Source organism: Pinus tabuliformis, chromosome 8, assembly GCF_031772625.1.
Source record: "Pinus tabuliformis cultivar Carrire ecotype Pingquan chromosome 8, CPIR1, whole genome shotgun sequence".
Lineage (NCBI taxonomy): Eukaryota > Viridiplantae > Streptophyta > Pinopsida > Pinales > Pinaceae > Pinus > Pinus tabuliformis.
The window spans coordinates 195686030-195704219 of NC_142294.1; the positions used below are offsets into that span (position 1 = coordinate 195686030).

At 38.2% G+C, this 18190-nt stretch overlaps 1 protein-coding gene across 2 annotated transcripts in view; it reads right to left on the minus strand.

The window, feature by feature from the left end:
- Nucleotides 1-2425: 2425 nt before the first annotated feature.
- NUDX23 (nudix hydrolase homolog 23) overlaps nucleotides 2426-18190 on the minus strand; it is a 188912-nt gene continuing 173147 nt past the window's right edge. For both annotated transcript variants that reach the window (XM_089371941.1, XM_089371942.1), the window contains exons 6-7: nucleotides 3374-3432; nucleotides 2426-2861 (exon numbers count right to left, since the gene is read on the minus strand). In XM_089371941.1, the coding sequence (XP_089228067.1) occupies nucleotides 2801-2861; nucleotides 3374-3432 (120 nt within the window). In that variant the 3' untranslated portion in view covers nucleotides 2426-2800. The remainder of the gene's footprint in view (nucleotides 2862-3373; nucleotides 3433-18190) is intronic.

Below are 18190 nucleotides of genomic sequence, written 5' to 3' on the forward strand. Positions count from 1 at the left end.
AAGGGTTTGACTTTGAAATAATCTACAAAAACAGAAAGGACAATGTAATATCAGTTCCAAAATAGAAGAAGCCTCAAGTTTGTATTCATTACACCTTCTATTCCTGTGTGGCTAGAAGAAGCTTGCCATGAGTGACAAAATGACAACAGTACCAAGCAGCAAATAAAATGTTTAAAGGGAGGGATGAACTGTAAGGAACATTGGGAATGAAAGGGAGATATACTTTGCTACAAGGGTAGAATATTTTTACGCCCTCAATCAAAATTGAAGCAACAAATACTAAGGGAGTTTCATGACTCTCCAACAACACTACACTTAAAGCATATCAAAGGATCAAAAAAGTGTGTTTTTTTGCTGGCAGGGAGGGTGGGTAAATAAAAAAAGATATTCAAAAATTTGTCAAATTTTCCAAAGAAATAAATGAGGGGTGGTAAAATCTCCAAGGTTACTTTAGCCATTACACATACCTAATTAAAGATCCGAAGATAAATAAGTGGACTTCATTATAGGGTTAACAAAATTTGAAGGTAAGTTTTCCATTTCTGTGGTCACTGATAGACTCACAAAATATGCACATTTTTTCAGAATTTAAAGTAACCAAGGATATTGAATTTTGTAGGTTAAAAGGGAGGAAAAGCTTTGGCGTAGTATGTGGTCTTTTGCTGGGATATAGATCGCATTAATGCTAAGGCTGCCATATCAAATTTTGTTGGCATATGTCTTATCTTCAGATCTGTTACACATCCCTTGTGGACCATCTGGGTCTTGGACAAGGATGTTTTGGAGAGGCATTCATGCCATCCTTCTCCCTTGATAAAATAAATGAATACTGGTTGTTGAATATTAAGGTTGTTATCCACCCTCTTTTGATAGTTTTAGCTCATTTATTTATGTTTTTTATTGCATCATATGTTGGTCAAGTTTAGGATGGACACGGCAGAGCAACTTAATGATCATATATAGTTCTTTGCATCAACGTGGTTAAATTAATTAGTTATGTTCATGTATAACATAGGTTGCTAATTTCCTTTTTCATTGTAAACTTCTTCATCAAGTATTGCTTTTACTCCATTTGCCCAAAAGATAATGGACTTCGTTTTGCTTCTTTTCTCATCCTTTTACTCTAAAGATCATTAAACACAGATCCGTAATCTGAATTTTAGTTTTGTGTTAGTAGACATATTGGTGGTTTGATATTTATGGAAAAATCCCCCCTTGTACCGGAAAAGAGCCAACCTATAGTGAAGGGAGGTTCAATTGAGGTGACAATGGGTAGAACTTCTGAAAGTTTCCCTAGGGTTTGTATCTGGATGGTTTGAGTTATCTTGTGTGCAGATCCAGGAGGTAAAAGGTGGTGTCAAACCAAGTATGCCAAACATTTATTGGATAACTTTCATATGGCAGATTGTAAACCATCTTCTACACCGGGTTAGCTGAAATTATTGGTGAAGATTAACTCAATTTACTAACTAGTAATGAATCAATATATAGGGAGTTGGTGGGTAGCATAATATATTTTACAAGAAGGCGGTCAGTTTGAGTTTATCAGTTAACTAAATCTCAAAGTTTATTACAATGCATGATGTTGAACATACGGCAACAACCAAGAAAGGTTTAAGGTAATGTATAGGGTACCTAGGAGTACGGTTTCTTGTAGGTAGACGGGAGGACTTTCAGCTATCAAACTGAACAAAATTCAGATTGAAGTGGTTTACTGGATGATGGGAATCCCAGCACATGTTATATTTAAGCTCTTGGCACAAGTGTTGTTTCTTGGTTGAGCAAAAACTCACATGCAGTAGCACTCCAATCTTTTGAAATAAAGAGCAGCAATGATTACAGTGTGTGAGACAATGTGACTGAAAAGGACACTTATTGGTTTACAAGTAGAACAAGCTAACACAAGTACACTTTGTTGTGACAATCAAAATGTATTGAAGTTGGATAGAAATATGGTGTTTCATGTGTAGACAAAGCATATGTAGGTACATTATCAATATATTCAGCAGTGTGTGGCTAATGGGAACTTAGAGCTGAAATATCGTATTATCCAAAGAGTACACTACAGATATATTCACGAAGCTTCTCAATCCATATAAGTTTATAAAAATTTAGAGGTAAGCTAGGTGTGGTTTTCCACATGATCACTAAAGGAGTGTAATAGAGTTTATGTTTAATAATGGACATACTATCCTGTATTATACATTTTACTTTTGAGTTCGGGGTATTTAATAAAGTAAATTTCATCATTTATTACGTTGCATATCTTTTTATGGTTATGGAGTGGTGGTCATGTCACTTACCTTCTCTCACAAGATGACATTCTGTATTGATTATTACAAAGTCATCAACATATGACTTATCTATTCTCACTCTAAAAGTTTTATATGTGAAAAAAAAATTAAGCTTAGAAGGGATAGTATAGTAAGACATCAATCATCAACCCATGTTATATTTTGGAATTATCACTTGAATATCATCTAAAAGAAATAATTTGAATCATCAACAATGCCGCATATTACTTGATATCATGATATGTCCAGCTGCGGCAAGAAACAGTTTAAATCCATACAAAAACTCAACCAGTATCGAGCAGTTGGGATAATAATTGCACAGCTAAGAAACTTTCGATATGCAAGAATTACAATCAGTATCTTTAAATCTTGTACATGTAATCACAGAAACTATACATGTAAAGAATTAGCCCTCACAAGAGAAGAAATCTATTTAATCCAAAAAGTGATTTGATGTTCTTCGTTTATCTGTTCATCAAATGGGTTTCACCAGAAAATGCCAGCAATCAAGAACGCATATGTTGGGAAACTTGGAAGCCATTAGGATCTGATGGACTAGCACCTGGCCTGTTCAAGGAACAAACAATCAGAAGCTTGCTTTATATTCAATATATAATATCTGTAATATACAAGGCAAGAAATTTCATCTCAAATCGATTGAAAACATGCAATCACTTGATTTATTTCATACAGATAACGATTGTAGATAGAAAAATGCTATAGACAACACTGAAGGAAAAAAATATCCATAACCTCCCCGCAAAATTGCAATAATCACGGCCATATTCATATTTGAACCTTATTGTGCTAAAACACCAACAACAATGTTAAAGAGTGTCTCTCACGTCTCACGCTGAACATGTTTCCAGTCAGACAAAAAACAATAAGGCAGCCAAATGGAACATCTACCACAAATAGCAGGGTCAAAAAAGAAAAATGGCATGTATCAGTAAAGTCGAGAACCAAAATAAGTTTAAAGCTTACGATAGCAACATCTACTGTTAAGCTTCTCTAACAATCAGGTCGAATACTGGCATTGGCTTAATAAAACCATAGCATGCGGGATTAGAAGGGCTTACCTCTTGTCAATCATGCAATAGTGGAAGTTAAATTTCCCAACCTTGGCATCTTCAACATACTGCAGAGAGAGAAGCACTACACAATGAAGCACTTAAACATAAAAATACAAAAATGACAAAAGAAAAATAATATTACAGAATTGAAGAATTCTAAAACCTTACTTTTTCAGTAACTCACTAGTAGAAGGATCTACACAAATAGTTTGTAATGATTTTCATATGCCGGCCCATTGTTTTATTACAAGAAAGAGTCACCATATATTAACAAGAATAACCAAAGGAATAGTAGGTGCTTGCTCGTAACCCAGTATATTGGACACTTGAGAATAAGCAGATTTCATCTTTATAATTACCTGTCATGCCCCGCTCTTATTGGCTTCCCATAGTCCTAACACTAGAGCACTAGATGTGAACTTTATATGTGCTCTGTAATGCTCGCATTAGATGTTCTATTATGTTTTGATGGAAAATTTATTTCAGTTTCATCGAGATATCAAATATCCCTTTTCTGCTTATGCAATTCCTAACTTTATTGTGACCCAATTTCCATGGCAGTCAAAAAACTGACAAATAATAGAATAAGGACAAATGTGATCAAATAGGATTAGGTATGACTGACTTCATTATTTGTTCAGATGTCGATTTGTGGGGTGAGATCTATGGAACATACAAGGAAATGAGAACCAACGTCAACGTGGGCATCTATGGTAACCCCTAAAAGTTTAATATTCAAATGCGCTTATTTGAGTGTAGAATCTAGATAGTATCTGCGTGATATACATTAAAGAAAAATATATTGCTGATAACCTTTTGCAGCTCTTGTTATGGACAATTTTTAATAAATTAGATAATACTTGATTGTACACAACCCAAATTTTTACAGCATAACTGCATAACATTGCAGTTTAATTTAATCGATGAGATACAGCTCAAATAAATTTTAAATAGGGGTGATCTTTTGTGGAGCAAAATATTTAGATGATCTAAACACATAAATTCATTTTAGCTATGTTTTCAAATCAATCTGTTAAACATCATCATTCAATTTCAAAAGAGCAGTTAAGAGCCATCAGAGCTCCCATCTGAGGAATTTATGGCCACCCACATTGTTACAACCCTGTTGAAAATTGGTAGCTTCGGTTTGTATTTTCATTGGCAAAATCAAAGGACAAATTATGTATTTTCTAATTGTCCAAGTTGGCCTCAACAATTGAAGGGGTTTTACCCCAAGGTCAAAACCCATCTCCTAGCACACATATATATTGCCATTCGATTGACCTCATTTGGGATCCCACACTGTTGAGAAATCTAGGGCATTAGCATTAGCTGATTTCTCTTAAATTAGTAACTGCTTGTGAATGCTTTTGACTTCGGTAGATTAGAATCTTCTTCTTCTTGGATTATTAGTGTTCTTCTTCATCAAACAATAACCAATACATGAACATAAATAGACAAGAGACACGGAATGTAGGCTATCAGCCAGGGCCAAAACCTTTCACTCTTTGAGAGGAAAACCCGCACAAATTCTTCTTATAGAGATTTCAATTGACGAATGCCAAGACCAAGACCCTTGACCTATTAGCCACTCTAAGACCAAGACACGAGTCCTCTTCTGCTTCTGTCTTCTAGATTCTTCTTCCACCACTGAGGCTACATCACTAGAGATCTTCACCGAGATAGCAATTCGAAATTCATTACTGTAATATCACTGTACTGTAAGCATGTCCGAATTGCAGCATCATTGAGACTGTGACTTGAGCGAGGTTAGCACTGGATCCTTTATTCAAAACAAAACTGATTCAAAACACAGTTTTCTTATCTTCTTGACAGTGGCCTCTCCTCAACACTGAGACAGTGTTACTGCACTAGGCTACCCATCCGAAATCCTCAGAGAGAGAGACATCCGAGCTCCATTCTGCTGCTATCCATCCGAGATCACAGGGAGATCTGTGAAGGTCTCATTGTTGTTTGTCACAGAAACTTCAGACAATCCGAACTCTTGTCTTTTGTTACCCATCTGAAATCATTGAACTTTTCACTGTAATTATTATGCGAAAAACTCAGAGACAGATCCGAATTTTTGTGTCCTAATGCAAAGTCTGTTCACTATGATTACCCACCGAAATTGCAGAGGTATCCGAGTTTCTAAACTGAACTTATGCGAAGATCCTAGATGGGTATATATAGTAGTTTGTCTCCATAATAAGCCGACGTGATCTATTGAAGACATGTGTCCCTTTAACTGTGATCCGACATGAGTTCTTATTCTTACTTGAAGTCGACATGAAGAGGAGGATTGTGCTTGTCATTGGAGGGCTATTAGACATAGACATAGATTCATATACTTTTTACATATGCTCAAGAAAAGTCCTTCATACATGACATTTAATGACAAATCCTAAGGCTCTCAATGGGAGCCATCTAAAATAAAATCACTTGCTCATGAAACCCATGAAGCAAGGTTTACAAAAATAATTTTATTTCCTTTTATTACATCATCACAATTACATGTCATTATGAAGACCGAACCTAGTTACACTTTTCAACACTCCCTCTTAACTAGGGAGGTATTCATAATGGTACTTGGTCATTCTCAATCTGAAGAATTTCTCATAAGAAGAATTTAGATTTGTAACTCATTTGTACGGCATCATATCAACCAGCATTGTTATATAGCAAGGCTTTGACTAACGGCTCTATCTCTCCACAAGATCAGAGCACAATGCTAGCGAGACCAATGATTTATAGACATACTCATCATTGTCTCTCTCGGAATATACCCCACCCAGGTTCTCTCAGGATATGCTCCATAAGGACTAGTCTTTTCTTGGACTCCCCAGTCCCAAAAGAATATCAGTCCTCCACGACTACTCTTTCATGGGATGCCCTATCTCATCCCACAAGAGCATCGAATGGCAAATGATTATACAATCCTCCATTCTATCTTCCCAGGTGAAGAACAAAACGTCGTGTCTATCGCTCCTTTTTATACCAATAGGTTTTATCCCATTAAAGGAATGTACTCATTCCTATCACAGAGGAGTGTAACTAAGCTTCCAGCTTAGGAATTTATGAGTTTCTTCCAAGTAAGAAACTTCTTCTCAGGCTCCCTCTTAACAAGGGACCTATAGCAACTCTTCATGTGGAGATCCTAAACAATTAGTTGCACGAAGAGCTCCTTTCTTCGATGTCATGAATTTCTTTAAGAAGTCTTCAACTTTTGGGAACTTTTATATATAGGGCACAGATCATCCATCGCTTTTATCCATGAGTTAGTCATGTCCTTAACTCATCAGAAAGTGATCTATCAAATTTTCCATCTGGCTTTGCTTCATGTCATTCTGCTTTCATGCCATATTTCTCGGAAGGACATTACATCCTTCTATATGGCTTTACTTGGAAGTCATTCACAAATCTTCCCTTTGACAGTGCTACAGAATCCCAACCAAATGTTAGTTAAAAAATAATTATTAAACACTTCAAATCAGATTTACCTTTGTGATGGTATTTCACCATGACATCTTCTTGTAAGTATCAACATTTTGCATGCAGTTTGACACATCTTCCACATATGTTCAGTGTCAAGGGTCTCTATCTTTTTTCGACTTCCATCAGAGCCTTCACATCCTTCCGGGAGATCTTCTAGTCATATCTTCTTGGACTTCAGATGTTGAATGCCTTCTACGTTCGTTGCATATTATCACGATCTCTTCCTACCTTTTCACACACTTCTTTCCCAGGGGCTTCCAACCAGAGTTCCTCAATCATAGTCAACCACCTCATACTTCATATGAGGACATATTATGTTGATTTCATCTAGTGTGACTCATGCCTTCCGACATTCTTTCATACGAGGAGATTCCTTTCCTTTGATCATGCTTCTCTAAATAGTAGTGGTGATCCTTGTTACCTGCAACCATACGACATGACTTTATAATATTAAATACAAGCATACATACCTCATTTTATCTTTAGGTCATCTAGGCTTCTTTCAACAGCTTCCTTGATTGAAAAGATCTTCAACCCCTTGATTGCTTCATCTGTCATGTCATCATAACATCATCCCATGAACTCCACAAGTTGAAGTTCCTGATGAAAATCTTGCTTCCTTTCAAGATCGGTGAATCCTTCAGTGAGGATTCCATCTTGCATATCCTTATTCAGCAGATGTTTCCCTTTTAAACTAATGTATCATGAGACTTATCCTGGATGACTTCTTCCTTTGATCTTCCAGTGAGGTTACCAAGAGCTATATCCTTCAAACTAGACTGCCATAGATTTTGTTCCTGCGATCCTTCATGTTTCCCTATGGTGATGTCACGAGCTCTTGCTTCTAATGCTTCTCTTCCTTGGACTTTCTTCTTTCGGCCTCCTCCACTTCAATGAAATGGGCTTCTTCTCTATCCTTCTTGTAATTGTCCTTCTTAAGCTAAGGACAATCTTTCCTATAATATTCATAGTCTTTGCATCCATAGAATTGAATCTCAGCTATGCTCTTCTTTTCTCTCTGAGAATCAAAATTTTCCAAACTTCCTTTCCTTCCAGCAAATGTTTGAGTCCTTAACCTTCAACACTTTTGCCCTCAACTTGTCTTCTTCTATCTTACATAGAGATCACAATTGTTGAATGAGATAACTTTCTTATAATATGGATATATGTTACCTTGATTGTCAGTTAGTGCATTATAGATCAATGATGATTATCTTCTTTCCTAGATCTTGTAGATGAGATCTTATTAAGATATCCTTCATCCTTTGATACCTTTACTTTTGTGTAGATCAAATATAAGTCATGTGACCTTCTTTTCCGCATCTTCAGAGAGTATTCTTACGAGTTTATCATATACATCTCTTTGATGTCTCCAATATTGCTATATGAGGGGATCTTTCATAAGAATCCCTTTCCATGAATTCAGAGGAGACCTTTTAATATGTTCAATGACTTCACCTTCTTAGAGGACTATGTCTATCCTCTTCTTTTTTTATGCAAGAAATTTCAATGACCCATCGAACTTATAGATCTCCTTGCAAACACAAAGTCATTTTACCAAATTGATTAAAGAATGAAAGATACTTACTTGACAAGTGAAGATGAAATCTTCAACTTGATCACTTTGATGATGGTTGAAGAAGATGTAATTAGAGCTCCCTTTTGGATGATCTTCATCCAAATGAAAAAGCTTGCTCCTTTTGATGAGGATGATTTGTTGCTTCCTCGGATGATCTTCTTCTAGGGCAAGGAGAGGATCCTTGCTTGCTTTATAACCTTGAAAATGATGGCAATGCCTTCTCGCCTTCAATATACTTCGACTTCTCTTGTAGTGTAGATCATAAATGCTTCTAGGGTTCAAACTTTCTCCAAGATGATGTGATCTTCATCTTTAAAGTCCTTCGAGCTATCTTGCCTTGTAGATAACTTGATGAAGGTCGTTGTGGCCTTTTGATGATAACTATAGAAACAAAAGCTCTTGTTGTTGCAGACTGCTTCTTCGATCTAGGGTTTGATTTTTCAATGTAGATCTTGATTTTTTGCTTTGATAACCTTCCTTGTTTTTATGCCTTCCTTGAAACTTGATCCTTGAATGTCTCTTTGATTAGATGCCCTTCCTTTGACTTCAACACCTTAGCTCTGAAACCATGTTGAGAAATCTAGGGCGTTTGCATTAGGTGATTTCTCTTAAATTAGTAACTGCTTGTGAGTGCTCTTTACTTCATTAGGTTAGAATCTTCTTCTTCTTGGATTATTATTTTTCTTCTTCATCAAACAGTGACCATTGCATGAACATAAATAGATAAGAGACATGGAATGTAGGCTATCAGCCAGGGCCAAAACCTCTCACTCTTTGAGAGGAAAACCCGCACAAATTATTCTTGTGGAGATTCTAATTGACAAATACGAAGACCAAAACCCTTGACCTATTAGCCACTCCAAGACCAAGACATGAGTTCTCTTCTGATTCTGTCTTCTAGATTCTTCTTCCACTACTGAAGCTACATCACTAGAGATGTTCACCGAGATGGCAATCCAAAATTCATCACTATAATATCACTGTACTGTAAGCATATCCGAATTGCACCATCATTGAGACTGTGACTTGAGTGAGGTTAGCACTGGATCCTTGATTCAAAACAGAACTTGATTCAAAACATAGTTTTCTTATCTTCTTGACAGTGGCCTCTCCTCAACATCGAGACAATGTTACTGCACTAGGCTACCCATCCGAAATCCTCACAGAGAGAGACATTTGAGCTCCATTCTGCTACTATCCATCCAAAATCACAGAGAGATCTGCGAAGGTCTCATTGTTGTTTGTCACAAAAACTTCAGACAATCTGAACTCTTGTTTTTTGTTACCCATAAGAAATCATTGAAATTTTCACTGTAATTATTATTCGAAAAACTCAGAGACAGGTTTGAATTTTTGTGTCCTAATGCAAAGTCTATTCACTATGATTACCCATCGAAATTGCAAAGGTATCCAAGTTTCTGAACTGAACTTATGCGAAGATCCTTGCTGGGTATATATAGTAGTTTGTCTCCTTAATAAGCCAACATGATCTGTTGAAGAGATGTGTCCCTTTAGTTGTGAGCTGACATGAGTTCTTATTCTTACTTGAAGCCGACATGAAGAGGAGGATTGTGCTTGTCATTGGAGGGCTATTAGACATAGACATAGACATATAATTTTTACATATGCTCAAGAAGAGTCCTTCATACATGACATTAATTATTAATGACAAATCCTAAGACTCTCAATGGGAGCCATCTAAAATAAAATCACTTGCTCATGAAACCCATGAAGCAAGGTTTACAAAAATAATTTTATTTCCTTTTATTACATCATCACAATTACATGTCATTATGAAGACCGAACCTAGTTACACTCTTCAACACACACAACTCATCCATTCGATCTGAAAAAAGTAGTCATGTTCACACATGCACAGTATAAAGAAGATGAAAGTTTCCAGTGAAGTTTGACCTCTCTTGTTTCTGAATTTGACAAGCATTGACTTGGGTATTCTTGTTGTTGTTTGACTGAGATTTTGACTCGATTTGGAGGCCAAATTAATCTGTGATTCATTGACAGTGTTTGACCAAATTTTATCTCTATTTGTGAGCCATTGACCAAGGGTTGATGGCAGGTCAACTTCTATAGTTTGACTGAGGAATTGCAGGCCAAATTTCAGCCCTTTGACTCAGCCTCAGGCCAAAATTTGGCCCTCTTGTGCAGAGATTCACTGTGAACCAGCATTGACTTTTCTCTCTCCTTTCATTGGTTTTGACTTGGCAAATATTGAGGTCAGAGATTGATATCTTTTATTGTAAAATTCTAATGTACATTTTGATGAATTGAACTCTCTCATAAAGAAAGATTACCGGGTTTTCCCCCTTGTGGAGTTTTGTCCCAAGAAAGTTTGGTGTCTCTTGATTTATTATTTTTTGTAATCTCTATTGCTCTATTGAAATCAATGGTTAAAATTTTTCATGTGTAACTACTTAATGATTGGAATGCTCTAAAGAAGTCAAATTGTGTCATTTAAATAATTATCAGTTTGAAAAAAATGTACTAGTCTTGTTTGCATTAGCAATCAACATGGTATCAGAGCTATGGTGAAGAAAGGAGCACTGAAATCACCTTTTTCAGGAAGCCCTATGCAGGCCTTGTTACCCACCATTTATGGGTAATATCCGGAGGAGAAAAAAAATCTCCAAGATGGTCCTCAGCCAACAACCAATGGCCCCTTGCAGCCATCAGCGTGCTCATTGTGCCATTTTCTCCGCCACCTGAGCCAGCCACATGGTCCCTCGCCCATCTGCCATGATCGTTTGTTTGAAGGTGGTCCTCCAAATCTAAAGGTATGACTTGTCATTTTGAAATTGAGTATTGTAGTTTGCTTATCATGGACACTTTTGGGCATGGATTAATGGGGGAATTCGGCATAAAGAATGGGCTAGGTCTGTGCTTTTGTCCCCTATACCCCTTTTAGGAATTAACCTTGGATTCTAGTGTCGTGGGATCTCTTTTATTGACCATTTGGTTTCAGAGATGGTATTTCATAAGAAACCCCATTTTGGTTGCGTGGTCCCACTCCCTTATTACTTATATTACCCTTTTTCCACTCATTATTATCCCATCCATCATTTTTCCTGCCTGGGTCCACATTCCTCCATTGGGTCCACATAGGGTTAGCCTACCCCTTCCCCTTGCCCACACCTTGGGTCATGGCCTGGAATGAAGTCCGGAGGTAATTGCAGCTGAAAAAAGAAGTTAAAAGCATATATGGTTAGATTCAACGGGAAAAGTACCACAAAATGCAAAAGATGCCCGGGACAAAAACATTTTAGCACGTAGGCAAAAGCCAACACATGAGCTCTACTCCATTATCATGGCCATCAACCTAGTTCCAACAAGTTCTATAAGCCTTCTTCATCATATAGGAACCCATGATTGTCCCAACCCTTGGTGGGCGATGAACCACCCCACCTTAAAAGGGGGATTCCACTGCTATATCTTACACATCATGCTCTAACACCTTGAGCCCCGAACAATTAATCAAAGAAAATCATAAAAGCCATATAAGGAAGGGTGGAAAAACCAAGGTCGGGCACCTCATGTACCACGATTGCTCCCTCCTACACATTATAAACCCAAAGTGTAGGCATCCCTCTTATTAGCTACCCTTGCATCCCAGCAAGTGACCTAGGGTTGCCCTAGTTGAATTTCCGTGACCTTGGGTCTAGGTTAGAGTCTTAGAATCACTGACGCTACCAAACCAAGAATCTCAACCATAAACTACTTTGCACAACAAAATAAAATAGCAGTAAATCACACATGCAAAGAATATAGACAACTTTTTACAGTTTTCAACCCAACTTCGTTATATTAAACAACATATAATACAACAGTCTAGGGCTCCAGTACCAGGGATAATGGCCCTCATACATCCATTAGTACAACATACAAAACTGGGGTTGGTGTCAGTCCATCGACGATCAATCTGCCCTCAACAAGATCCTCTGACCATCTGGTTGTCACATGCTCTCTCAGCTCCTCTCGGTCATACCATGTACCTTCCCGGTCCTTCGGCTCTCGATCTGCAGCTCTTGAATCTATCAATTCTCCAAGTCCATCTGGCCACTGAATCTCGGTTGTTCAATATGCTCACTAGTTGATCACTTGTCCATCAACACATCAACACATCGAGACTCCTGTCGAGTTGTTCACAGCTCCACTTGTGAACAACTCTCGATTTGCCCATTGTAGCTCCTCAACTACTCAGGGACTTCAGCCCAGTATGGTCTTTTTGCGTTGCTCCGATGAAGACCAACATAGGGCACGGAGGGTTTCCACCTATCACTGCAAGATGTCCATCTCCCACAATGAACACAGGCTAGGAGGACTGCCCATCATCTACTGTAGAAGTCCTTCTCAACACACAAGTCTCGAGCTCCACAAATTGCTCCTAGTTGTTCAGACCCTTGAGCTCAACAACTAGCGCTCTAGCAACTACCATTGTCCATCAAGGTGTTGCACACCGGGCTCCAACTTGGACACTATCACACTCTCCTCCAGAAGACCAAAAGTGCCCAATCACATCCACACTTGGTCTTCTCCCATGCTGCCCTCCAACTGTCCACGAGAGACCAAGTCCACGCTGTAGCATCTGCACTTAGTTAGGGCATCCCACACCTAGATGACCCTTACACATGGCTGCCCACAAACTCCACCAATCCGCCCTTTGCTCTGCAATAGAGGAGCTATTGCACAAATCTAGGCACATCAATATGTCCTCACCTAGGACACCATCAACTCATCAACCAAGGGAGCATCTGCAACACTCCTTGTTGTTGTCCTCTTGCCTTCCAATCTGATGTGTTTGTTGTCACCTTGGCTGCTCAGTAGGCTTCCCAACAATGCACGTGGGCTCCTCCAAACAAGTCCTAAAGCCTCCTCAAGCTACCCATCAAACTGATCCACGCTTTGGTCAAACTCTTTGACCCAACACACATCAAACTTTCACTCCAAGTTTGCTACCAAATCACTGCGGAAACTGTCACGATTTAGGGCATCTAACCATGAGGTCTGCTCCTCCTCTTTGACTTCTACAGGTTTCCCTACAAACCATCCAAACACTGATCCTAAACTAGGATCCAACACATGGCAATTATGGAGAAAGTGACATACCCTAAGTTGCTTCCAAGGCTGATACAAATTCTGTTGCTTTGACTGCCTAGTTAGGGCACCCAACAGTTCACTGTTAGCCCTCCCAAACAGTGGCTAAAGCCTCCAATTTACTGTGGCCTAGTCTCGTTGATTGGTTGTTATGATATGTTCTATGTAGGGCTAAGTTCCAACCCTTAATCCATCTCTACGGCACCCTATAACCTCTGAAACAGAGCTCGGCCTCTGTTCAGACTCCTGTACCTTTTTGCGGGCCTACTTCAAGGTACCTTCAGCCATATATCAGTCACAAAAATGGCCCAAAATAGTTGCCCTCCTTCACGGCCTACACAGCAAGTCAATTTGCACTTCAAACAGTCACTAGAAGGCTTCTAACCAGCCTTCCTCCTTCGCTGAAATGATCCTTCTTCTGCGGCCCTAAATAGATATTTCCTTCTCCTTGAACGAGCTCCTACTTCTCCTTCAATGTTACCCTTATGTTACGCAAATGGATGAGTAAAATGACTCATCTAACCTCTCTATTTATACACATAGAAAGGGCTCTAAAACGTCATGTTCTAATGGTTGTCCAACTGTCACATGCCCAAATATCCTTAGGCCGACCTTAAACATAAGTCACAACCCCAACATATAACTTCAAAAATTCATAACTCCTCAACGACAAACTCGAAATCAGATGATTCTCGTTGCATTAGAATCATCTCACTAAGAGCTATCATCCTCATCCATCAAATGTCGAAGACTTGTCACGGTTTTGGCCCAAACATCTATGGGTGCAAAACCCCATGCTTAGATTCTAAGCCTACAAGCCTACTTGTGGCACTTTGACCTCCAACCCTTGAACACTAGGGCTTGGAGTACCTCCCAAGCTACACAAGAATCAACACTCCCTCTTAGCGATGGAGGTACTTCCAAGACCAGGAAGTAACCATCACCATCCAATGACGACACTAGCCCATCTGGCATCCACCATTGCAGCATACCCTGTAGAATGAATCCAGCAATCTCGTTAGTGCCTTTGCCTCATCATATCTAAACCTAAAGATCCCAAACCTCCATAGGGCTACTCCCTCTAAGCCTACATGATCTCCACTAGCTCAGTCCTGCAAGCACTCATCCTCCTGGATCAAATACCACTCGTGCAAATCCCACCAATATCGGATATGCAACATCACGATCCGATGAATATTCTAGCCTACCAAACTATAGTCCATCATATGAATCCATCTCGATCAACCTGATCTTGTCCATGCCAAAGAAACCCTCGAGTTGTCCCAACCATCCATGACAAGACATAGGAAGTTCATGATCCTCAAACCGGCACATAATATACTGAAGTGCACCACGTTCACCACTGATCCACCAGAACTCCCAGCCCATGTCATCATGTAGTCTATCAAGACCACATCTCCACGTCTTCAGCTGAACCCTCTGCTCCATGATCCAGACACCCACAACTCCCTCTGAGTTGCTTCGTTGTGCACACCCTGATTCACTATCCCTTAAAGTAGTTCAAATACCCTCTGATACCATGTTGAATTTCCATGACCTTGGGTCTAGGTTAGCCTTAAAATCACTGACGCTACCAAACCAAGAATCTCAACCATAGACTACTTTGCACAGTGGAATCAAATAGCAGTAAATCATACATGCACAGAATATAGACAACTTTTTACATTTTTCAACCCAACTTTGTTATATTAAACAACATATAATACAATAGTCTAGGGCTCCCGTACCATGGATAATGGCCCTCATACATCCACTAGTACAAGATACAAAACTAGGGCGTGCTAGTCCATCGACGACCAATCTGCCCTTAACAAGATACTCTGACCATCTGATTGTCGCATGCTCTCTCAGCTCCTCTGTAAGGTCCTATTTTACATATATATATACATACTATATATATATATATATATATATAGATATGATAGTTGGTGTTGCCAGAATATGATGTCTATCCCAACCATTATGCCAGAATCCATAATTTACCTTAAATTTATCATTAACCAGACATTGAACTTGAAAATTAAGTGCAGAGGAATACTTGGAAATTAGCTTGGAGACGTTTCCCAGTTTGCTCCCCACTCCCGTTACCAAAAGACCAAAACCTCCCAGCCACACTGAGCACAGCCTTGGGACTCACCTCCAAAATACTTCCAAATTGGAGCATTTTGGTCCCCCATGCCCAAAAGCTTCAAGAATAATCGAATCTTTGGCTTTAATTCAGATATCATGTTCTCCTTCCAGTCTTTCTTTCCCCAAAATTCCCCTTTTCAGTGGCTCTGCATACTTGGGATAAATACCCTTCCTAAGCGGTCACTGCCCTCTTTCACTACCCCTCAACAGATTTTTATTTGACATTCATAGCTTTAAGTGTAATCAAAAAGTAAGGGTATGTATGTTTATATAGCTATGTTTGTTATGTTTAAACTTAATAACTTTAACTTTAATAAATTTAATTATAATATATAATAAATGAATAATTATGCATATATATATCGAATGTTTGTTACTCCTCAAAGTAGGGCTATGATACCATTATTGCAGATAAAAAACTGGAGGCCTTAGGGAGTTGGTGGGTATCAATTTGGAAATTAAAAGCTCCAATGCGCACCAGACTGTTGATATGCAACATCTTAGAAAATAAGATCCCACTGATCCTATTTAAAAAAGAGGGCTTTCTTGGGACCTACCTGGTGTCTCTGCCAAGAGGAAATCGACCCAGCACCTCTTTCTCATGCCCGACCACTAGGAATATTTGGACACAAGTACTATCTAAAGAATATGAGCTGGCAGGGTGCAGATATTAGAACAGCATGGGACAGTTGGTGGGGTACTGTTGTGGAAAAAACAAAGAAACCTTCCCTTCTGGTCTCATGGCACATATGGCTCAAGCGAAACATCAAAATATTTGAAGACAAGCCAGTCACTGGAACCTAACCCCTCCGAAAATATGCACTGCTTTTGAAGAGCTACCAAATGATGAGAGCCAAAAAAGACCTAGGAATATCCGACAGGAACAGATAAACACAACAATACCTTGGGCCTATTATGATGGTGCTGCCCAGCAGCATGGCTGTGGGGGAGGCATATGTTTTTACCTATCAGAAACACACTATTTCCAAATTAGTATGGGATTGGGACCGGGCACAAATAATCATGCTGAACTGATATCTCTTCGCCACCTGATATACTTTGCCATACTGAAACAATGCAGAAACATACAAATATTTGGGGACTCAAAGAATGTGACTGATTGGTTTAACAACACAGTTGTTTGTTATGCATACTCTTTGAGATCTATTATGGAAGAAATTGTTTTTTTCAAAACATTCTTTGATCAGATTTTTGTTGCTCATATCTACAAGGAAAGAAATGAAAATGCAGACAGGCTATAGAAAGAAGCGACGCATTGTCCTTTAGGAGAGTGGATGATCGCTGAACATACACCTGCAGAAACCTATCACTACTTCCACAGGCCATACATCGATGGGAGACTTCAGAGGGGCAACAGCCCCTAAATATCAGCTTTTTGCTTATATTGAAATTTTTTGAAATTTGATACAGTTTTACACTTTGTATTATTAGCCAATGATTGTAAATATGGACAACACAAACACACCCGCGAGGGTGAATTTTTGATCTTTTTATTGAGGTCTTGAACCTGCTCAGTATACCCTTTGGGTTTTCATTGTAAATATTTAGTTTCTAACAGTGGATAGACAGCCACGATACAGCATATGCCAATGGTATCTACAGCATGTAATTTCATCAATAAAATTATGAATTTTCTTTCCGAAAAAAAAATATATCAAATGTTTGTTGTATGAATTTAGAAATTTAACACTTATATATATCATATATGTTTGTTATATATGAATTTTGAATATTTTAACAAATGTTTGCTGTATGAATTTTGAAATTTTAACTTATTATATATATATATATGAACAATAATTAATTTATAACTTTAATTTTATAGTGATTAATATTTACATTAGAAGGATTGGAATTGTAAATTTTATTTAACCTTATAAGTACGAAGTATTTAATATCTACATTTTGAGTGTCGAATGTTTTGGTAATATCTCTCTTCTCAATAATTTAGTTTAGTCTCTTTTCATTCATTTCAACTTTTTCCTAAATATTTAATAAGTTACTAGTGCAAGGCATGCGATGTATGCATATGCAGCTATCATATGCATACATCATATGTCTGCTAATACTCTTTTGCCTATAGATCGAAATGGGTCATTACATAATTCCTTCCTTCAAAAAACTTCGTCCCGAAGTTAGGTTATTATAATATATCAATAATTGCTTTAGTGATTAATGTGATCATGTAAGGATTGCATTTCAAGATTGAATTTTTTTGTTTGTTTGAACATTTAAAGGTTTATAAACTTAATAATCATTCCCTGCCCCAATTGGGTTCCCAAACTATTCTAAAATCATGCTATCCTTCTTAATCTCTTCCGCTCCCTTCCTATCCATCCTCTACTGGAGTGTTTCATGGCATCAGCTATACTAATCTAACAATTCATAGCCTCTTAAGAGTGTCAACGATGATAATATCAACTTAATTGCCCAATAGGCATATTGCAGTCATCATCTCACGTTTAGGG